A 24,534-nucleotide genomic window follows, 5' to 3' on the forward strand; every position below is an offset into this window, starting at 1 on the left:
TTATTGGCGTTGTCAGCCATGACTTCTTCTTGTTCAATCTCTAGTGCCGCTCTTTCCAATTTCCTCCTCCTTCTGTTTCTTCTACAGGTCTTTTCTATCTCAGGATCAACAGGTAATCTGGCAATTGGACCTTGACTTCTCATAAACTATTGAACCTGAAAGCAGAATAAGATCTTGAGACAACAGAGTTAGTACTTAAATTAGAAAGAAAAATCAAATTAGAACAAAATTTAATTTTTAATAATATTAACTATCACTCCCCGGCAACGGCGCCAAAAACTTGTTGCGATATTTTGCACACGCAAGTGTACGTATCGTTTCAAGTAGTAGACTCACTAGGAGTGAGGTCGATCCCACAGGGAGTGTAGTTAAGTACGTTAAAATTAATTTTTTACTTCTATTTGATTAAATAAAAGATAGGAAAAAAAAAACAATGAAGTATAAGAAAAATAGTTGGAAGCAACGATTCAAGAAAATTGATAGTTAATAAACTAGGGTGTCGATTTCAATTGTTTTTATTGAATATGGCCTAATATGATTATTTTCCTAATATTAATTCCTATGCAATAGCAGGTTTACTAAGGTAATTTATAGTCTTCTCAGATATATAAACCTCAATTACATGTAAACTTTCTACTCTCGTGATAAATTTAACATGCAACAGGCATTAAGCATAAAAACCCTATAAGCTATCTAAACCATATAGGTACTCTCGTCCTATATCGAAATTCAGTTCTATTTTACTATAGCATATTTGATACTCACTTTTCAGATCTCGCATCAAAATCATAGACAGATAATTGGTGATCAAGCAATTAAAAGTAATTAAGCACAAATAAAATAGAATACATAGAAATTAGGGGGAAAATAACTCATATTAAAACCATAAACAATGTCAAACAATATCCATCTAACCCTAATAAAGTGTTTAGTTACTCATGTTCATTGAAGCACAATTACACATATTAACTTTAAGAAAAGAGATGAAAATAGAGAAGAGAAGAAGAGAAGAATGCTGAAAACCCTGAGAAGTATGCCTCCAATTTTTCAGTTGATCTCTCCACTCTGTATCTGAATTCTCTCTTTTTTTCTCTCTGAAGTTGCTTGCTGAAATCAACTCTATTCTTCCCTTTATATAGGCATTGAAGGCCTAAAAATATGGAAAAAAACGCAATATTTAAATTCCCATTCGGATTTAAATTTTTGGGAAACCTCAAACGAGATATTTTTTTTTCTGCTGCGTTGGCTGATAGTATTTTGGCAATAACTCTCTCAATATTGCTCGGAATTGGACAATTCAAGATGTTCTGGAAAGATAAAAGAGAGATCTAGAACTTTCATGTTTTGACTTTTTCCAAAATCTGAACAGAACATCGTCGAATTAAGGCTTGAAGTTTCGGCTTCCACAATTTTCTCTATTTTAAATATCATGATATTTTTTATCTTTTTCCCATCTTTTTCTCTGATATTTTTCTAATCTTCTTCTATTTTAAATCTGTAAAAATAAAAGATAACAAGCGTAAAAATGCTCCAAACACGATTAAAACTTAATTAAAAATATACTAAACTTAATCTAAAATTAATACTAAAAATAACCTAACACTCCCCACCTGCGCGCGGACGGGTATGCACTGCATCCCGTCCGTACAGCTCGCAATTTTTTTTGTTTTTCTTCGATTTGTCATGCTTTTTCATAGATTTAACTTCCGATTTTTTGTGTAGTTCTGTATTTATACATTTACTATTCCTAATTCAATTCTAATTATCATAATTAAATTAATTAATATTTTTTAAATTTAATTCATGATATTAGTGTAATTTGAATATGAAAAATAGTAAATATCTATATTTTTGCTTAATTATCTATCTTATTTTTAAATTTGATTATATCTTATCTTATTTTTAAATTTAAGGTGAGATATTAAATTTTTAAATTAATTTTTTTTTTTAAATAATTTGACCTTATTTAAATTTAAAATAAGATAACTATAATCATGTAATTTTAAATAGATGTAAGATATTTTGCTAACTTTTAAATTTTGTTATTTTATTTATTTAAATTACATTTAAAATCTGAAAAAGATATTTATTTATCTTTTTTAATTTTTTATTTAATTTTATTTATAAAATAACATTAAATATTTAAAAGTAGTTATCAAATTTTGAAATGATATTTAGGTTCGTTGAAACCTAATTTTTCAAAATTGTAGGTTTAATTTTAAATATTTTATATATTTTAATTTCGAAATTTTTTTAAATTTTCGAAAATAAATTTTTATTTATTTAATTAATTATTTTTTGAAATTATTTATTTAAAATTAAATAAATCCTACATCCAACTATCCAGCTAACCTTGTTGCAGGAGTATGTGTTTTAGCTTGTTTGTAAGTTTTTAAAACCTATTATTGCTTGATTGCAAATAGCCATGGTTAACTTGTTGACAGATCCAATGATCTGATTTTAACTCATGGTTCCATTGGTCAAGTAAATAATTGTAACAGGTAATTTTTCCAATCTTCTTTCATCTGTGTATGACCTAGCAACATGATAGGATCCATCCAAATTGTGTGCCTGTGTGAGCCTATGTGTTTAATTTCATTATAGATGCATATAGGTTGCTGTTGCTAAATAAAATATCATAGTTCTTGATAGATTTTATTTAGGCCCATTTAGTTTTGGGCCTATTCAATTAATAACAGATGTTCATTTTAAGGTTAAATTCCTCTCTTTTGGGCCTTGTGTGAGAGTTGGGAGCCATAGTAGTGGGTACGACATACTGAACTCAGCACCCCCTCACATGAACTACCCCAATTGTGAAGGCCCATTTGCCTGATTTGAATAACTGTACTAGGTTAATTAAACTAGTTTAACCTAATAAAATTGATTAGCAACATAATTAATTTCATTTATTTTGAAATTAATTTAAGAAAACCATAGTTTAAAGAATTTTTTATTCTAAGCTAAACTATATGTATTTTCTTGTATTTAATTAAATATAGAATTATAACCATCTAGATTCTTTCTGAAGCTTAATTTAAAATTTTCATTAAATATTCCTATTTAAGTTGATATTTAGTTATCTATAACTAATCAACTTAAATCTGAATATCTTTTGGATTTAAAATTTCAAAATTAAGTTGAGGAATTTTAGGAATTGGTTATTAAGATTCTTTAGATATTTTTTAAGTTGATATCTTTTCGAATATTAACTTAAAATAAAATATTTTCAAATTAAGTGGTTACAACTTAATTTTTGATATTTAATTAAATTTAAATTTGAAAATATTTAAGTTCTAGATTTTTTTTCTAATACAACTTAAATTAGATATTTTTTCAAATTTTGTGGAAAAGATACTTAGTCAAATAAGATATTTTCTAGATAGTTATTTCTAGACTACTTATTATTTCTAATATTAAATAGGAAAATATTATACATTGTGAAATTAATTATTTAAATAATTAATTTTGGTACAATTTATTTTAAGTATATTTTTCCTAGTATTAAACTAGAGATTAATAATTAAGCCTTCTCTACACTTAATTATTTATTTCTTGAATTTAATACATTTAATTAATTTGAAAATTAAATATCTAAGTTGATTTTCATCATGATACTTAAATATTTCTTTTTCATGACACTTAATTAAAAAGAAAATTATTTTTAGTTGAAATTTATTTTTTCAACTAAATTTAAATAATTTTCAAAATATATTTTTTCTTTATTTTATTAATCAAATTTCGAAATTGCATTTCTTAAATGCTGGAATTTCGAATTTTATTTGAAAAATAGATTAAAGTTGTAAATTATTGATTTTAATTTTGGACCAACTTAAATCAATGATTTTTCATTTAATGATTAATTAAAATAAATGAAGTAAAATATATTTAATTAGAAAATGAATTAATTAGTCCATGAAAATCTAGATAGATATTATCTGTTTTTGCTTGAAATTTTTTTTTTCTAGTGTATTTAATTAAATAGAAAATTAATATTTAAGTTGATTTTCATCATCATACTTAAATATTTGAAAATTTTCTTATATATTTAATTAAATAGGAAAATTATATTTTTTGTGGTAAATTAATTTTATTAATTAATTTTGGGCCAACATTAAATTAGAACTATTTTTCCAGGATTTATTTTTTATTTTAACATGCATTTTTGAAAATTGTATTCTTGAATACTTTAATTTTTCGAAATGCAATATATATTTATAGAAAATTAAATTTGAGTTGTAAATTAATTTATATTAATTTTGTAACAGCTTAAATTGAATATTTTTCTAAATATTTATTGGAAATTATTACTAAGATGGAAGAAATTCATGTTATTTTCATATCCATCTAAATAAAATTTATAAATATTAAATTAAAATTTATATTTAGAATTTTTCATTCTAAATTGGAAATTTTAATTATTAAAAAAAATATATATATTTAAAATAAATAGATTAAATAATGAGAATCAAAGAAAATACAACTCTCTTTAAATAATGAGCTTTATTATTACGATATTCGATCTCCATTGTTGGTTTTACATCGCGTTTGTTTTAGTGAGTAATCCTCCCTAATGGAGGAACGTTCATTAGCAATTTCGCACGTTTAATCTCGAAAGATAAATAGTTTGTAAGTGTTTTATATGGTATGGATCATCCTAATGGTGGCGACCATATTTGACTTGAAAATTATGAAACAATGGTGGAAGCTCATAAGATAGAATTGCCTTGACTCTCGCCTAAACGGGACAACACTGAATTCAAATCTTGATCGAATAAAAGGTTGCTAGAATGTTTAACATTTTAGATGAGCTGACAATTCAATGAATAGTAGCTTTGACTCTCGCCTAAACGGGACACTGATATCAGTTTGTTGAAAACCTTTGAAATTATTTAGGATTGTATGTTTTAGTATTTTCACTTGTCATTCCTACTTGCTATATGTTTAATAATTTCTGAATTATGTATGAATTTATATTGAACCATGTTATTTTCTGTTATTAAGTTGTAGTTTAATTTCGAATCTTCATTGTTGGTCTAACTTGGTTTGTTTATCTAATGAGATAAATCCCTATTGGATTTTCACCATTAGACATACATAATAGTGTTAGATCTCGAAAGATAAATATTGTATATGCAACATCTAGTTGTTCATCAATTGATGACACCTTAGACTAGTTTTTTTACAATATGAAACAAGAAGATTGTATAAATAAGATTACTTTGACTTTCGCTAATCGAAGCATCGTTGGATTCTTATTTATAAACGAGATTATCCTAATTCCTCTTAGCTTATTCATTTCGAATTAGCTCAATAACATATCATTGGATGAATGGTCTATAAATCATTTCATGTCATTCTATATTTTCTCTTAAGAAATTAAATGACGCATATGATTATAATCCCGAAATTCTATTCCCAATTGATATAAATCCTCAATCTTAGAAATCTCCTACTTGTATGGGCAAATCAGACTTAGAGTTAAATTAGTAGTGGTGGTCCAAGATAGAATTACTCATTATATTTGGTATAATTTAAGTCTTTGACTTTAATTTTAGATTCCAAACAGAAATTTTCTTATATTTCTAATTTCAGAATAAAATACAGTTACACTTTTACAAGTGTTTAATAACCATTTTCTATCATTGGTTTCATACTGTATGGAATATGAGTTTAGTATTCTGTGTCCAGGATCGACTTGCACTATTCTAAGAACTCTTTGATGTAACTAAACCTAAGTCATCAAAAAGACACAACTATATTTTTTATTAATCTATGGCATTTGTATCTTGTTCATAGTATTTTTGACAAGATCAATCTCTGCAAAGAGTTAATATGCCTAGATCCACTGAAAGTAGTTCATCTCATTCGCAGATGGATGTACATTCAGGGGTGGATATGAGTTTTTTCGTTGTATTCTTAAAACGATAACTCTAGATTATACCTTATGCAAAAAAATTTGAAAGTTTAAATTTCATTAATTTCTAGCAATGGTTAATACCATTAAGGTAAGTGGTTAAAGATCTTGCGAACTGATAGGGGTGGAGAAATAGTTAGTAGATATGCAGTTCAAAGATCATTAAATTGATTTTGAATTATATCCAAACTTACCTCCCCAGAAATTCGAGTTGCATATTGATGATTAGTTACTAGTCGTTGCCTAAATTCTTCTATGGTAATACAATTTCAGAATGATGTAATGGTTGTATACTTAATGTAAATCATTACTAGATTCATGGATGACCTAATCAAAATCTTAAGAAAAGCTAGAACTGTTAACCATGGTTTGTTAGCTATTCTAAGTGATTAGGGGTGGACCATCCCATAGTCAATAGATAAGAAAGTGTTTGTTCAAACAAATACTACTTTTGAAAGATAATGACTAAGTCTGAAAATAAAGTAGCAAATAAAGGAGATATTTATTTCTTGATTCCAAAAGTGTTCTATCATCTTATTTGACATATGATGATCCCACTGCCTCTGTTGTCTTGTCACAACCGAAGAGGTTAATACCATTTAGTTTTCTTAGACATAATTTACGGTACCTTGTCGTAGTGAGAGAGTTTCTAGGAACTCACCTTCTTATGACTTGGAAGACACTAATGATTAAAATCCATTGTGAGTTTAAACAAGTAATGAATTGTCAAGATAAGAAACTAAGAAGAAAAGCCAATAGAACTATGGTTTAATCCATTCACATGGAGTAACCTAAAGTTTTCTACTACAAGGACATAAAAGGAAATTTTCGTTTATAAGTCTATTCAATGGACTTAACAAAACTTCATGTTCCTAGTATTATAGGTTTGAGTTTATCTAAACCTATGGCTTGTGGTATACCTGGTAATTACTTACTCTAATGCAAGCAACTTACTTTAGTAAGATGCTGAAGCATTTTCTTTCTAATGGCAATCTATAGAAGCTTCTCGACTTCTAGGCATAGATTTTATTTATCTAAGGAAAAGTCTCAACTATTACAGAAAAGATAAAGCCATGAAAGAATTTCTTAAATCAACAGTGAGAGGTCTTAGACATGTTTTAGTATGCCTTAGACCATACACCTACTGTTGAGTGGGAGTAATGAGTAGGTATCAGATTAATCCAGGAGAAGAACATTGGGAGACAATCAAGTAAATCTTAAGATTAAGAAGATGAACTATATGTTAGTCTATAAGGGTGTGTTTAAAACTCTTAGACTACACCACATCAGATTTCGAAATTTGCCTTTGTGCTAGAAAATCTTTCTGATAAGATGGTGATTACTCTGGGGGTGGAAGAGTGATTTTGGAGAAGTGTAAAAACCTATCTGAAGTCTTTAGGTCTACCAGAGAGGGACTGAATGTTAAAGTTGCAGGAAAGGTACTTATTCAGTCTAAGGAAAGTTCTATACAACTTTGGCACTATTCCAAATTGCCTAAACTACTAGTGTTAATTTCCTGATTAACCAAAAGTAGTTGCCAAAGGTATAGAATCCAGTATCCCAAAAGAGTAGACATATAGAGAGGAATTTCACATTATCAATGATTTTGTGATTAATGAAGAGTAATGGTGGAGAAAAGGTTGTGTTTAATTCAACCTTTCAGATCCTATTACGAGGAGTTTACTACTACTACACTTGATTTGTATATCAAGGTGTTGAGATTATTTGAAATGCACATTTTGTTTTATATTAGTGCAAGTGGGAGTTTGTTGGGTTTTATGCCCCAAATAAAACTCATTTCAATATATAATCAGATTTACTTATTAATATAGATCATAAATAACATTTAATGTTGCATGGTTCACATGATTTATTTCATGATTATATGTACATAATGTATAAATTCATCTGAAACCCTTTTCACATACCTGATCCTGTTTATTGTGCTGTCAACACATTGGAAAGTAAACATGACTATGTAAATAAAGTTTCCTAGATTTATCAGACACAGGGTTTTACTGATATGATAATCTACAACAGAGTTTACTTACATTAGGAGAAATGCTATGTTCTTTCCAGAGCATTGGTTAAAGTAAAGCTCAGGTTGGATGCATGGAGTATGCATCGGAAGGGACCGATATTGAACTTTGACTTAGATTTATTAAACTTACCGTAATATCTATTCAAGTCAATATCGCCTAGTTGATCCTAGATCAAATGATCTTAATCCTGTTATGATTAGGCTCGATCTCGAGAGGCTATTCGTGTTCTTTGATTTGTTAGTTAAGCCTACTTTTGTGTCAGGGTGATACGTACATTTTGGGAACACGGTAGTGCAATTGAGTGGGAGCGCTAACATAAACATGGAATCTAAAGCTTCTATCTGGCGAATAGTAAGTAAAGAATGATCTCCTTCGAGCTTGACCTAACGAAAATAAATGGTGGAGATATCATTTCACATAACCTGAAATATCATTTATACGGGGTTAAGTGTTTTAAGGATTAAATACATTGTAGGGTGTAACGGTAATCTAATCCCTTTACAGTGTAGATCATTCATATAGAGGATCATTGATCAAATTAGGATTATAACAATGGATAACTAATGATGTGTCTATATGGTGGAACATATAGAGCATTCTATATACTGAGAGTGCAATTCTGAGTTTTATGCGTGGATTCAACGAAGAATTAATAAGTCAGTGAATTTAGGTTATAAATTCTTGATCTGCTTGTTGGAAGCTCGGTTCTATAGACCCATGGTCCCCCCACTAGTTGAGATAATATTACTTGTAAGACTCATATAATTGGTTTTGATTAATCAATTATAATTCTCAAATTAGACTATGTCTATTTGTGAATTTTTCACTAAGTAAGGGCAAAATTGTAAAGAAAGAGTTTTAGGGGCATATTTGTTAGTTATGATACTTTGTATGGTTCAATTAATAAATATGATAAATGACAATATTATTTAATAATTATTTATAGTTATTAAATAGTTAGAATTGGCATTTAAATGGTTGAATTAGAAAATTGGTATTTTTGAGAAAATCAGATGCAGAATTGAGAAAACTGCAAAATTCAAGTAAGGCCCATTACACTACATGGCCGACCACTTGGAATGATTTTTCAAACTGATATTTTCATTATTTTAATGCCAAATAAGTCAAACCTAACCTTAGTGGAATGCTATAAATAGATAGTGAAGGCTTCAGGAAATTTACACACTTAAATTTTCTACTTTTTCATTCAGAAAAAACTGAGCCTCTCTCTCTCCCTATCTTTGGCCGACCACTGCCTCTCTCTCTTCTTCCTAAAGATTTCGAAATTCTTAGTGTTAGAGCAGTGCGCACACACAGCAAGTGATACCTCAATCATAGTGAGGAATATCGTGAAGAAAGACTTTCAGCAAGAAGGAGTTTCAACACTAAAGAATCAGAGAAAGAGATCCAGGTTTAGATATTGATAATGCTCTGCTACAGAAAGGAATCAAGGGCTAGATATCTGAACGGAAGGAGTCATATTATTCCGCTGCACCCAATGTAAGGTTTACTTAACTTTATATGTGTTTATTTCATTGTTTTAGAAAGTTCATATTTAGGGTGTTAATCAACATACTTGTGAGTAGATCTAAGATCCTGGTAAAATAATTTCCAACAAAACAAACATTTGTTAAATTATCAAAACCATATTAATTGATTAAAGTTTAATAATCTCACAAATTACTCACACAAGAACAATGTAAGAGAAAACACACATATAATATAATTTCTCGGCATTGATAGTACCTTAATATATCTTATAGCAATTAAAATTAATTTAGGGTTTTGAAAGTGGTCCTTGCAAAACCTCTTCAATCAATTTATCGAAATTCACCATAGAAGAACCACAAGGTTTCGCCACTTCCTCAGCCATTCTCTTCCACTCCATAGCCTTTTTTCTCATTTCCTTACCTTTTTCGCCACCCATCAACTCTCTCACAAGCTTTTCCACTTCATCTCTCTTCACATTTGTATCAATTTCTATTCCAACACCCAAATCAGAACACAAAAACCAACAATTAGTCTGTTGATCAGCGAAGAAAGGCCAACCAATAATTGGCACTCCAGCGCTCAAACTCTCCAGTGTCGAGTTCCAACCACAATGCGATAAAAACCCTCCTATTGCAGGGTGGTTCAAAACCTCTTCTTGTGGACACCAACTACAAATCACACATCTTTCTCTTGTCTCTTCCACAAACTCAGTTGGAATAATTCCCGAGTTTCCATCAATGATGTCGGGTCTTATAATCCAAACAAAGGGTTTCCCACTGTTAGCCAAACCCCAAGCGAACTCAACAAGTTCGTCAGGTGTCATAGCCGTGATGCTGCCGAAATTAACATAAATCACCGAATTGGCCTCCCTAGAATTCAACCATTGCAAGCATTCAAGCTCTTCTTTCCATAGATTAGATCCAATGGATGACAAACTTTTGGGTTGAGTCTTTTTGAGAAGTAGGTGGATGGGGCCTACAGTGTAAATTTGATTTGGGATCATGGGGAAGAGAGCTTCCAAGACTTTGTACTCTAATGGGTGGAAAGTGTTGAATAGAGAAGGAACTTTAATATAAGATGCCTCAATTTGTCTCATTATATAGTTAAACATTATGTCATTTCGATCCATGATGCGCATGAGAGAAGGAAGATCCTTTAGTCGAATGTTGTTCATTCCTGGAATCCAGTCTAATGTTGTGTCTAAATACCCATTTGTCAAGTAACTCTCATCTGTATTAAAATTATTTTTTTAATGTCAAATATTATGTGAGTAACATACTTTTATTGTTTGATATAGAAATTAAATAGTAAAAAGATAAAGTGTAGACATATTTGTAGTTGTCTAACCCATGATTGAGTTTTGAGATGTCAATTTATGTAGCTTCTAGCATTTAAATAAAGATATATGTATACCACAGAAAAATTGACAATAGTTATATCTTTTTGTCTTTTCTACTATTAATTGTAACACATTTTATTGTATTTAGTGGGTGGGAGTGTCACTATAATAAATTCAAAACGTAGAATCATATATCGACAAAAAGTTGGTAGAGCTACATAATATCAAGATATTCAAGGCAATCTAATGTGGTATATTCTACTCTAGCTAATAAGTCAAAGTCAGATTTGTCCGTATAGAGCAATTATAAGCAAAAATACAAACAAACAATATTTACACAAAAAACAATTTTTTTAAAAAGGAAATAACAAATTTTTTAATATATCATATTGATATTTTAGTTCATAATTTAGTGGCCGGCCATACTTATTCTTTATTTATAATTCAATAGAAGGCTAACGTTAATAGGTTAATAATATTTGGAAAATACAATAATGTCAATAATGCAGTTCAACAACTCTGACAATTAATTCTAATTAATATTTAATATTGCATGTATAGTAGTAAGTAGTTTTAATGCTATAACCAATCATTTAAATCATCAGAGCATTTACGAAACAAATAATGTCCTTTTAAAACTAAAAAAAAGCTGTAGATGATGTTATAATAAGCAGTGACGGAATCATCATAGGGTAAAAAGAATATAAATTTTAAAGGATAAAACTACTAAAATTAAATTTATGGAGAAAAAATTAAAACTATTTAATTTTTTTTTTTAATATAAAAATGTAATTTTTCAAAACTTTAGTGCGGTCTTGTGCCCCCAAATGACCAATCTAATTACATTTATATATTTTAAAAAAATTATTTATATTTATATATATAATAAAAATATTACAAAAATTATATATTTAGTATGTATATGTTTTTTTGTGTGTTAAATTTGTAACACTTAGTTATTTTGGGTATTTATTTTTATGTTATTTTGTTATATTTAATTACTTTGATAGTGTTATTTTTACACTTTTAGTTGCATTAAACTTGTAAGTTTGATATCTTTATGGAGTGTTAAATTTAAATAAATGGTGATACTTAGAGCTTATTTGGCTGTGTTTTCAGTTTTCAGTTTTTAAAATTGTATTTTTAAAATGAGAATAGAAAACAATTTTTTGTCATTTTAAAAATTTAATGGTGTTTGGCACAAATTTTTAAAAACTGTTTTTAGATTTTTTCTTACGAAAAAAAAATCAATATTTTAGCACCATACCATGACATTAACCCATCCGGGTCTAGGTTCGGGTATGGTTTCGGGTCTAGGATCCGAGTATGTTAGCAAAATATAAAATATAATATGTTAGACAAAAAAAATTGTTTTTGAAAATTGAAAACAACATTTTGATGTTTTCTGTTTTCTAGTTTTTTAAAACTTAATTTTTAAAAAACAGTTTTTTAAAATTTTTGCCAAACGACTCATAATAGTTTTTAAAAATTATTTTCAGTTTTAAAAAACAGAAAACAGTTTTTAAACTGTAAAGCCAAACAACCTTAGTTTTTAGTTATTTTTTTGTATTTTAAAATTAATATTAAAAATTAGGTATGTAATTGGATATCTAATAAAAAACCCGATCATAATGGATTTTGAGGTTGGATTAAAAAAAAAATATTTAATTGGATCGAAAATGTCTAATTCTAACTCTAAGGATGAAGAAATTTAAACATAAGTTTCTTTCATATATATAAATATTGATAATAAATAATACTAGCAAAATTCTTTCAAATAAAATTACTAGCAAAATGTAATTTTTCCTTTATATAATTATTATTTTAATTTGTATGATTTCTTTGCTTCATTTTTTTTTTATTTTCATTAGAAGTATATTATTTTTCAAATTAATTTTATAGTAATTAATACCCGTTAATTTGTTGCTCAAATAAAAAAAATACCCGTTAATTTTCTTAAAATATATATTTCGACACGATATAACTTGTTGTTTTAAAAGTTACACTATTACTAATATAAATTGCTAAAAATAAATAGAATTTGTGAAAATAATCTCATAAAATGTAAAACAAAAAACAAGAACAAAATTAAAATTTCATGCATGTTTGTCCAACTTTTTTTAATCTAATATCCTAAAAAAAGACAGAAACCTCGATCTAATAATAATTGGGCAGGTTACAAATATATTAGATTTTTGAGTAAAAATTTAGAATTTTACTGTTACACATAAGTTTTTACAAAAATATTATCTTTTTATAAAACAACAAAACAGAAAAATCAAAACAATAATGGAACAATAGTTGAACCACAATGAAAAATTAACATCGAATAAAACTTACACAATATATTTAAAAAATATTTCGCCTCACAATAAAAAATTAAAAAATTTTAAAATTTTAATATGTGGTATAAAAACCCCATATATATTTTCTACAAATTGGTATTATCTTGTATATTATTATTTTTACCTTTAAATGGAATTATTTCCTTTTCAAGAAGTTGCCGATAATGTAGAAATCCCATGAAGCCGCAGGCACTTATAGTCCAATACAGAGCTATAGGTACACCAAATTCCTCAGCAGCCTTAATTGTAAACGACATAAAGCCATCCGAAACGACACAACTCACTGGCGGAACACCGCTACTAGTACTGTCGTTTAGCTGGAGGAGAAGTTCTCTAAAGGGGCCTATGCAGTTCTTCTCAGTGGACACACATAGGGACAGAATGTCCTGCGTAGCATCGGCCTTTTGCTCGGTCATTGGGAGGCCGTCCGGGATGGATTCAAAGCGAAAATCGGGGAAGCCATCGAGGGAGTTAGGGCCTCTTGATTTGAGGAGACGGTTGTGGTTGAATTGGGTGTTGACAAAGGTAATGTGGAAGCCTTTTAGGTGTAGAAGCTTGGCTAGTTTCATCATTGGGTTTATGTGGCCTTGTACTGGGAATGGGATGCACACTGCATGTGGTTTAGACATTATTATTGATTGGTTTTGGTCACTTGAATTATAGGATGGTCTTTGTTATATGGAACGAGTAAATTAAAGAGTGTTGGGAATATATAACAAGAGCTACTAGCAATGAAGGAGTAGAAGAAGGCTCAATATCTGTAGGTCAAAGAATATTATATTGTATATAACTATCAGTCATCACCCATGTGATTTAATAATTAATAAATAATTGAAAAAAATCATATGAAAATCAATGCTTACGGCTATGGAGATATGCTATAATAGCACCACTTTTAGATGTATAAATGAGGCTCTTTTATATAGCTTAAAAAAATTAATATTTTTCTCACTATATATCATTCAAATATTATATTTTTTTTTTTAGTTATTCGGGATATAAATTGTTGAGTTTAACTTCCACTTCTATATAAATATTTAAATTTAATTTTTTATGGTAATAATACATAAGTTATATTTTCGAAACTTCTGTAAGAACATGACAAAGTCAATGGCTACGTAGCAGGTTTAGATTATTAAATTTTTATTTTTTATTTAAAAATTAATTTAAATACACCAATAAAAATATGACATGTAGATAATGACTTTACACTAAAAAGCTAGGTACCTATAGAAGTTAAATAATTATATCTTAGGTATTATTACCGTAAAAAATTAAATTTAAGAATTTATCTACAACGAGAATTAAACTTAGATAATTATGCCGCAAATTAGTCTATTTTTAATATAAAATATCATTTAAATATTATATTATTTAAAATATAAAGTGTTGAGAATAAACTCACTTAATTTGTCTAAGTCACTAGGTCCACTTTTTCTCTCATCAAACAAATTTAAAAATGGTTGCTGTTAGGTATAACAATTGGCTCTGTCACTAACTTAAAGTGAGTCCCACCACCAACTATAAATAGGTGTGCCAAGTTCACTGTTTCAATCATTTCAACCTATATAGAAAATCAAAATAAAGGCTTTTCTAGCTCACCAAAAAATCTATGAAGCACTTGATGTTGAAGCCATGAAATTTGTTAAGCAAAAATTTAACGTTTAGAGTATTAAAAATAAATGCAAAACACAATTTCACTTATGCTGAATTTATAGCATAAGAGTTTATTAATTTAAGTTCGAACCATCCAAGATTATAAAAATAATCTCTTAATTACAGACTTTTCGTTTAAAGAAAACACATTTTGATTCCAATTACGATAATATTAAAAATTTGAAATAATTTAGGAAAAATTTGGGGTAAGTTTGGAATTGCAGATGAACTCAGTCAATTTAATTAACCGAGCTGTCTACATAGCTTCTTTGTGAAGGATCAAGCCACTTGTAGTTCAGAATACAATATTATATAAATTGGATATAAGGATTCCGGTAGATGACCACTTTCAAGAATCCTTTGCTATTTGAAACTTTGGAAAAAATTCCTAGGTGTACCTTTTATGGAATTTTGAGATTTATATTTTATACCATTTTGCGGTATCGACGACTGCACTTAGTCTTAGCAACTAAGTTTCCTACGTATCATTTTATAGGAATAAAGTCAAACGTAGTTCCGAGCATATTTTGTTATGCTTTGATAATTAAGAGGTGAATGACCTCTTTTTGGGATGCCATTTAATTTGTTATGACTTTGAATTTTAGTGCACTTTTATATTTTTAGGTAATTAAAATTACCATTTTTGAGATTTTTGTGAGGTTAATGATCTTTTTGAAAATTTGTGAGGTGAATGACCTCTTTAATATTTCAAGATTGATTGTAGTGAGCTCATTTCAAATTTTGTGCCATTTTGTATGGATTTGGAATTTTATCACTTTTTTGTGATAAAAATAAGATTAGCGATCTTTTTATTATCTTTAGAAATAAAAAGATTATTTGACTCATATTTTTATTATTTATTCTAAAATTTGGGAAATAATAATTTATCTTTTATCATATACTATCTTAAATTTAAATTTAAGTTGGTCAATTAAAATTTAAAAAATTATTTAAAATATATAATATTATAATTCAATTTCTATTTGAATTTGAATTAGGCTAATTAGTAATTTTTTTCTCCCGAATTTTGACATGTACTAAATTATGCCCCTGAACTTTTTGGCAGTTAAAAATTCCTCCTAATCTATTAAGATTTTTAAATTTAAGGACTTTTGTCTAATTTTAGTAAAAAAATTCTAACATGGGTGAAAGTTCAGGGGGCATGATTTAGTACGTATCAAAAATTGAAGGGCATGATTCGGTAGATATCAAAGTCTGGGGAGCATGGTTTAGTACATAAACAATCAATGAAACAGTAAAATTGAATGAAATTAGACAAAAGTCCTTAAATCCAACAATCTCAATAGTTTAAAGAGATTTTTGACGGACAAAAAAGTTCAGGGGGCATAATTTGGTACATGTCAAAGTTCAGGGGAAAAAATTACTAATTAGTCTTTGTATTATATAACTGGAAACAAGTAATTTATATATATACATATATATTTATATATATACGCAGGGCCGGCCCTGAGTTGAAATGGGCTATACGCAAAAAAATAAAATTAGGCCCTTACTATAAAGATAAATAGTATTTTTAAAAATTATTAAAAAAATATGTATATTTTTTAAAAGATAACTTTTTAATTTGGGCTCCTAAAATGAGTGGGCCCTAAGCGCGGGCCTAGCCCACCTATGCCTAGGGCCGACCCTGTATACACGATCACACCCACGCTCATATTTTGATTTTTTTGGGGCACGTATCGCAAGTTTTATATCAACTGACTGGCACCACTCAATGAGGTAAGAATATACACTTTTTGGTTTTGGCATCGAAATTTAGATGGATGACTGCTTCCATTTTTTTGTGGTGGAATGAGAGCATTCCATAAATGAGAGTATCCAATTTTTTGTAGAATGAGGGCATTCCATAGATGAGAGCATCCAATTTTTTGTGAAATGAGGACATTCCATGGATGAGAGCATCCAATTTTTTGTGGAACGAGGGCATTCTATGGATAAGGGCATCCAATTTTATTTATGGAATGAGGGCATTCCATAGTTGAATCAAGAGACAATGAGAGAGGTAATGAACATCAAAATAAAGAGGGAAAGGAATAGGAATAATAACATTCCATCAATACTTACCCTTGAAGCTTGTTGATTGCTACCAAAAATTTATCGTAGTTTCTCTCTCTCTCTCTCTCTCTCTCTCTCTCTCTCTCTCTCTCTCTCTCTCTCTCTCTCTCTCTCTCTCTCTCTCTCTCTCTCTCTCTCTCTCTCTCTCTTAGATTTTTTCCAAAGTGTCGATCCCTTTTTCTGTTCTCAACTACCCCTATTTATAAAGTCTATTTTTAATTTAATTTTTTATTTTTCTTTTATCAACCTCACCACCCATGTAACGTAATGGGTGAGAGAAAATAGGAAAGCGGGCAGTTAAAGAGTAGAGAGAGTCTCCTGATTTGACTCTCTTAATTTGACTGATTATTGTTTTTTTATTATTATTATTTTAAAACAAATTATTCCTTTTTTTTAAAGAAATAATGAAATAATAATATTTTTTTTTCGTTCAACAGAATTGATTGAAGACAGGAAGAGGAAACTGGAAATGAAAGCCAAGCCACATAGTGCCATCCTCTTCAGTTTTGGTTATGAGGTTTCGAGAGAAGTTTCAGATGACAAAGGCCTTGGGTCTCCGGAACAAGTTGGCTTCAATCTACATGACGAAATCTCTTGAAAATAAGTTGTATCTCAAGAATAAGTTGTATACACTTCGAATGGATGAGTCAAAGGAATTGAGCAAGCTAGCATCTAGATAATTATAACAGAATCATTCTTGATCTGAATAACCTTGGGGTGAAAATTGATGATGAAGACGAGGATATAATCTTGTTGAGTTCACTTCTAAAGATGTATGAGTACTTTGTTGATACAATCTTGTATGGCAAATAAACTCTCACCATGGCAGAGGTTAAGGATGCATTGAATTCTAAAAAAAAAATCAAAAGAAAGAAGATGAGAAAGAAGAGAATAATGGGGAAGGATTACTCATTGTTAAGGGAAATTTCCCTAAGAGAGAATACAAGGGAAATGAGAACTCAAATGGTTACAAATGTAACCATTCAAGATCCAGATCTAGAAACTCCATAAGAGGACCAAGCTCTAATGGAGCTGCAGGAAAGCAATGCTATTACTGCAAGAAGGAGGACCACTTTAGAGATGATTGTTTGGCTTTAAAAGCAAAATTGAAGAGAGAAAATCATCACAAGTCCAAAAGGTATGTACTTGCTGATGTTGCAGATGGTTATGAGTCATCTGATGCACTTATAGTGTCATCTGATGCACTTGTGATGTCTAGATCAAATTCAGGTGGAGATTGGCTTCTAGATTCAAGGTGTTCATTTCATATGATACCAAACAAAGAACTTTTTAGGTCCCTCTTAGAGAGTCATAGGGGCACAGTTCTTCTTATGAACAACAAAGCGTGTGAGATCTAAGGTGTGTGAACAATCTTATTAAAAAATTATGATGGAGTCATGAAGACATTGTAGCAGGTCAGGTATGTTCCAAATCTAAAAAGAAATCTTCTCTCTATTGGTATGTTTGATAAATTGGGGTATGTTGTCAAAGTTGAGGCAAGCGTAATAAAAATTGTACAAGGCACTAAAACTGTGTTTAGAGGAAGGTTGAGTGATGGAATGTATTTCTTGGATGGAAAGATAATAACAAGTAGTGCAATGCTTGTTATTAATAAATCAAAAATAGTCAAACAAGGCCATGGCAAACCTCAGATTGGGGCATGTAAGTCACGTGGGACTTGAGGAAAAGAATAGGCAAGTACTGTTCAAAGAGAAGCTAACATAAAGACTTCAATTCTACGATACATATGCTTTGGGGAAGGCTTGTAGATTGGAGTTCAACAAGGCAGAACACACCACTACAGAAAGGTTAGATTATGTCCACTCTGACCTTTGGGGTGTTGGGTTTTCCGCTCAAAATAAAACTCATTTCAATATAATCATATTTACTAATTATTTAATAAAAGATCATAAATAATTTTATGTTGCATGGTTCACATGATTTATTTCATGATTATATGTTCAATGTATAAATTCTATTAAGTCCAGAACATATATATCTATTTATTTATGATTATAGTGTTTTCAACACAGTGGAATATAATCATGATTATATGCTCAAAAGTTTAAGTCTCATGATCTGTCAGTACACTGGATTTAGACTGACATGATAATCAACGATAAGATATACTTACACCTCGGATAAGTGCTATGTCATTTCCAGGGTATTGGCAAAGTATACATTGGATTGGACCAATATTGAACTTGAATAAGATATCATAAACTTACCGTTATATCTTTCTAAGTTAATATCACTGATTGATCTTAGTTCTATGGATCATAATCCTGATATGGTTAGGTTCAGCTCAACTGTATTATTTATGTTCTTAAAGTTGTTCGTTAAAGTCTGGTCAGCTGAACACTTACATCTTGGGAACATAATAGTTCAATTGAGTGGGAGCGCTAATTATATGTTGGGAAAACCTATTGCAATCAACCACAATATTTTACCCTCTTTGTATGTCAAAAATGGGATACTTATCAAACACCACAACAAGCAATTATTAAATATCAACCAAAGCACCACAAGCAATATAAAATACACAAATCAAGAATAAAAGTGAGACACCAAAATTTTTACGTTGAAACCCAATGCGGAAAAAAACCACAGGACCGTAGTCCGCTCAAATCATCCACTATCACCAAAGTTCAATAATGGGATTACAAAGTTCTTCTCTAGAAAAACTAGAGGCTCACAACAACATCAAGATTAAACAATCTTGGATCACCAATACAATCATCAACATCATCTCAAAAGATGGATATACAAAAGAAAAGTTTGGGTCTCACCAAGTGCGTATTGTAGAAGAGCACATTAGAGAGGACAATCGCCAAATCAGAACTGGTGGATTTGAAGAGCACCTTGCAAGGATTCACTACCCAAAATTTGAGCTAAAATGGATGAGAATCAACCACTTGATCTTCAAAGTAAAATGGCAAAACCCTTTTCTCTCTCTAGCTTTCTTTCTCTTCTTTCCCTCTTTTTTTCTTTCTTTTCTCTTTTTCTACCTTGCTGCTCACGAAGCACTCTTATGCTTGTTGCCTTTTTTTTTTCTTTTAATTGAATTAAATAAAATGGGACTTAATCCCTTATTGGTCCAAGCCCAACAAAAGGGGCGGACCCAACAAATCTCCCCCTCCGCCTCAGTTGGTGGGCTCTACTAAGCTCGCTCTTCGCCTACAAGCTTTAAGCTTCTCTTTAGGCAAAGTCTTTGTCAACATATCGGAACCATTCTCACTGGTATGCACCTTTTCTAAGTGCAATTCTTTCATCTCAAGTACATCACGGATCCAATGATATCTAACATCAATATGCTTGGATCTTGAATGGAATGTTGAATTCTTGGATAGGTGAATGGCACTCTGGCTGTCACAATAGACAATGTATCTTTCTTGTTGCAAGCCTAACTCTTGTAGGAACTTTTTCATCCATAAAGCTTCTTTACAAGCTTCAGTTACAACTATGTATTCAGCTTCTGTAGTAGATAAAGCAACACACTTCGGTAACCTCAATTGCCATGAAACAGCTCCCCCTGCAAATGTCATCAAGAATCCTGGAGTGGATTTCCTAGAATCACAATCACCAGCCATGTCTGCATCTGTGTACCCATCAAGCATAGGTTCACCACTACCAAAGCATAAGCACAACCTGAAAGTATCTCGTAGATATCTCAATATCCATTTCACTGCTTCCCAATGATCCTTACCAGGATTAGAAAGGAATCGGCTAACAACTCCAACTGCATGAGCAATATCTGGCCTCGTACAAACCATAACATTACATCAAACTACCAACTGCAAATGAGTAAGGTATTGAAGCCATTTCTTATTTATCCTTCTCACTTGTAGGACATGTTGGGTTTTGTGCCCTAAATAAAACCTATTACAATCTGATTAGTTATCAATTTAGAATTTTGAAGTGATTTATGTTTACATGTATTTTACATGATTATGGTTTAATATACATATTTAATATATGCACAAAATCAGTTAAGTCCAGAACATATATTCATTCACAATTACAGTATTGTCAATACAGTGGAATGTGATTGTGATTATATGATTCAAAAGACTAAGTCCCTGTTCATCAGTGTTTTGGATTTACACTGATGTGATAATCAGCGATGAAGTATAATTACACTTGGAGTAAGTGTTATGTTCTTTCCAGAACATTGATAAAGTATACTAGTTTCGAATGTATGGAGTATACATTGGTCTGGACCGATATTAAACTTAGACAAGATATTATAAACTTACCTTTGTATCTTTCCAAGTCAATATCAGAAGTTGAGCTTAGATTAAATGAATCTAAATCCTTATATGCTTAGGCTCAATCTCAGGAGTGCTATTCATGTTCTTTGATTTATTACTTAAGCCTACTTTTGGATCAGGGTGATACGTATATTTTGGGAACATGATAGCATAACTGAGTGGGAGTGCTGAACATAAATATAGAATCTATAGCTTCTACTGGTGTATAGAAGTCAAGTGATGATTCCCTTCGAGCTTAGTTAAATAGAAGTAAATGGATGAGCTCTTGTTTCAGTGACTATATACTAGATCACTAAAACATCATTTACAGGTAACTAAGTGTTTTAAGGGGCAAAATACATTGAGGGGTGGAAACGGTAAATTTGTCCCATCTCAATGTAAATCATCTACATAGAGAATCTTTAATCACATTAAGATTATAACAATGGTTAAATGAGATAGCATATCTATATCGTGGAACATATAATATGCTCTATATAAGTCTAAGAGTGCAATTCCAAGTTCTAAGAGTGGATTCAACAAGGAATTAATAAGTTAGGGATTTACTTTGTAAATTCGGTTCAACTTATTGGAAGCTCAGCAATATAGATCCATGGTCCCCATTCTAGTTGAGACCATACTGTTTGTAAGACTCTATAATTGATTTATGATTAATCAATTATAATTCTAAAAGTTAAACTATGTCTAATTTGAGAATTCTCACTAAGTAAGGGTGAAATTGTAAATAAAAGGAAATCTAGGTTTAATTATTAATTAAGAGACTTTGTATGTCTAATTAATAATTATATTAAATGACAATATTATTTAATAATCTATTTTAGTTATTAAATAATTAGTTTTGACATTTAAATGGTTAGAATTGGAAAAATGGCATTTTTGGGAAAATAGAAATAAAAATTGTGGAAACTGCAAAACCCATGTGAGGCCCATTCACACCATGGCCGGCCACATGTTGTGTGTTTCCCAATTATTATTTTCATTTTTAATTTCCAAGTAATTGCTAACCTAAACGTAGCAGTAATAGGAAAGTGGTGGATCACACCAAATAAGATAGTTAATCTATTACTCAGTAAAAGAGGAAACTGTTTATTTTGGAAAGTTGAGCTTCCCTTTTCCCTATATATAGCCGCCCCTATCTTCCTCTTTAAATGCATCATTCATACACAAAATCAAGAGAGAGAAAGAGAGAGAATTTCGAAATCCCTTTGTGAGAGAGAAGTGCCCACACACAGCAAACAGTACCTCAATCATAGATTGGAAGACTGTGAAGGATCACATCCATCTGAAGGACATTCAGGCTCAGATCTTGATAATACTCTGCGACAGACAGGAATCAAGAGTTAGAGATCTGAGTGGAAGGAGACACATTATTTCGCTTCCATCACTGTAAGGTTTCTTAACTTTTTATGTGTTTTATTTATCGTTTTAGAAGTTCATATTTAGGTTGTTAAATCAACATACTTGTGAGTAGATCTAAGATCCTGGTAAAATAAATTTCAACAACTGGCACCAGAGCCATGGTAATTGATTTGCTTGCAAGAAATTGGGACTTAAAACGATTTGTTTGTGATTTGGATGGTATCATGGTGTGTCATATTGATGTTTGTGAATTCTGGGAAAAATAATTGATTTTCTGTTTCTGAAATTATTTTTATTGGATAGTTTGAAAATTCTAAGCAATTTACTTTTTTACAAAACTCGATTTCGATTTTATTTGAATTAGTTATGAATTTTTGAAAATCAGAAAAAATCAGGGTGGTGATCACCCCTCCCTACACGCGCGGAAATCCTGCCCAGGGGTGCTTGCGCTGAGTTTTCTCGGCTGCTTCCCCCCCCCCCCCCCCCATTACGCGTTTGCATACTGTTCGTACCACCTGCTATTTTTTTTTCCTTTTTCTTCAATTTTTCATGCTATTTCATGAAATTAACTTCCGATTTTTTGTGTAAGTTTTGTATTTTGATTTTATTTTTCATATTTCAAATCTAATTATCAGAAATAAATTAATTTGATTTTTTCATAATAAATTTTAGATATTAGTGTAATTTGAATTTGAAAATTGGTTAAAATCAAGTTTTGCTTACCTCTTTTCTTATTTTCTTTGAAATTTGATTATTTTATCTTATTTTTAAATTTAAGGTCAGAAATTAATTTTTTTTTATAAAATATTTCTTTTTAAAGTATTTTGACCTTATTTAGAATAAGATTACTATAACCATGGTATTTTAAAAAGGGAAATAAGATATTTTTGTTAACTTTTAAATTTTGTTATTTTTACTTAAATTAAATTATAAAATCAGAAAAGGGTATGGATTTATCATTTTCTATTTTATTGAATATTTAATTTATTAAATAACATGAAGTTTAAAAGGTAAGTTAGCAAATTTATTTTGAAATGATATTTAGGTTACTTGAAACCTAATTTTTCAAAATTGTAGGTTTAATTTTAAATATTATTATATTTCATTTTTTAAAAACCGAAATTTTATTTTATTTTATTATTCGAAATATATTTAATATTTTAAAATTAAATTAATCTTACATCCAACTATCCAAATCTAACTTGTTGCAGGAGTATGTATTTTAGATTGTTTATAAGTTCTTCTAAAATCTATTATTGGTTGATCTAAATTGCCATGGTTAACTTGTTGAGAGATCCAATAATCTGATTTTAACCATGGTTCAATTGTCAATAGGTCAAGTAAATAATTTGTAACAGGTAAATTTTACATTCTTCTTTCATCTGTGTATGACATAGTAACATGATAGGGTCCATCCAAATCTGTGTGTCTGTGTGAGCCTACATGTTTAATTTTTGTTATAGACACATATAGGTTGTTGTTGCTAAATAAAATGTCATAAATTGATAGATTTTATTTAGGCTCATTTAGTTAATGGGCCTATTCAATTAATAACAGTTGTTCATTTTAAGGTTAAATTCCTCTCTTTTGGGCCTTATGTGAGAGTTGGGAGCTTTAGAAGTGGGTACGACATACTGAACCCAGCCCCCCCCCCCCCCCCCCTTCACTTGAACAACACCAATTGTGAAGGCCCATTTGCCTGATTTGGATAAATGTGGTAGGTTCATTAAATTAGTTTGACCTAATAAAATTGATTAGCAACATAATTAATTTCATTCTTCCTTGAAATTAATTTAAGAAAAACATAGTTTGATGAATATTATTTCTAGATAAACTATTTGTATTTTTCTTGTATTTAATTAAATAAAGAATTTTAACTAACTAGATTCTTTCTGAAATTTACTTTTATTATTTCATTAAATATTTCTATTTAAGTTATAAATTAGTCATTACTAATTTTCTTTATTAACTTAAATTTGAATATCTTTTGAATTTAATATTAAGCTGAGGAATTCTAGGAATTGGTTATTGAATATTCTTA

General features: G+C 29.8%; 1 protein-coding gene across 1 annotated transcript; it reads right to left on the minus strand.

Annotated features, from left to right (window-relative positions):
* Positions 1-9,574: 9,574 nt before the first annotated feature.
* LOC115724467 (7-deoxyloganetin glucosyltransferase) lies at positions 9,575-13,840 on the minus strand. The gene is made up of 2 exons (XM_030653758.2): positions 13,256-13,840; positions 9,575-10,677 (listed from the first exon to the last, which is right to left on the minus strand). The coding sequence occupies exons 1-2, from the start codon at positions 13,758-13,760 to the stop codon at positions 9,734-9,736; spliced, it is 1,449 nt and encodes a 482-aa protein (XP_030509618.2). The 5' UTR covers positions 13,761-13,840; the 3' UTR covers positions 9,575-9,733.
* Positions 13,841-24,534: the final 10,694 nt, after the last annotated feature.

This window comes from Cannabis sativa, chromosome 6 (assembly GCF_029168945.1).
Source record: "Cannabis sativa cultivar Pink pepper isolate KNU-18-1 chromosome 6, ASM2916894v1, whole genome shotgun sequence".
NCBI lineage: Eukaryota > Viridiplantae > Streptophyta > Magnoliopsida > Rosales > Cannabaceae > Cannabis > Cannabis sativa.

Coding starts and splice junctions, on each gene's coding strand:
- LOC115724467 (XM_030653758.2), bottom strand. CDS start 13,760: ATGTCTAAACCACATGCAGTGTGCATCCCATTCCCAGTACAAGGCCAC. Junction 10,678..13,255: donor GGAAATAATTCCATTTAAAG/GTAAAAATAATA, acceptor ATTTTAATACAG/ATGAGAGTTACTTGACAAAT.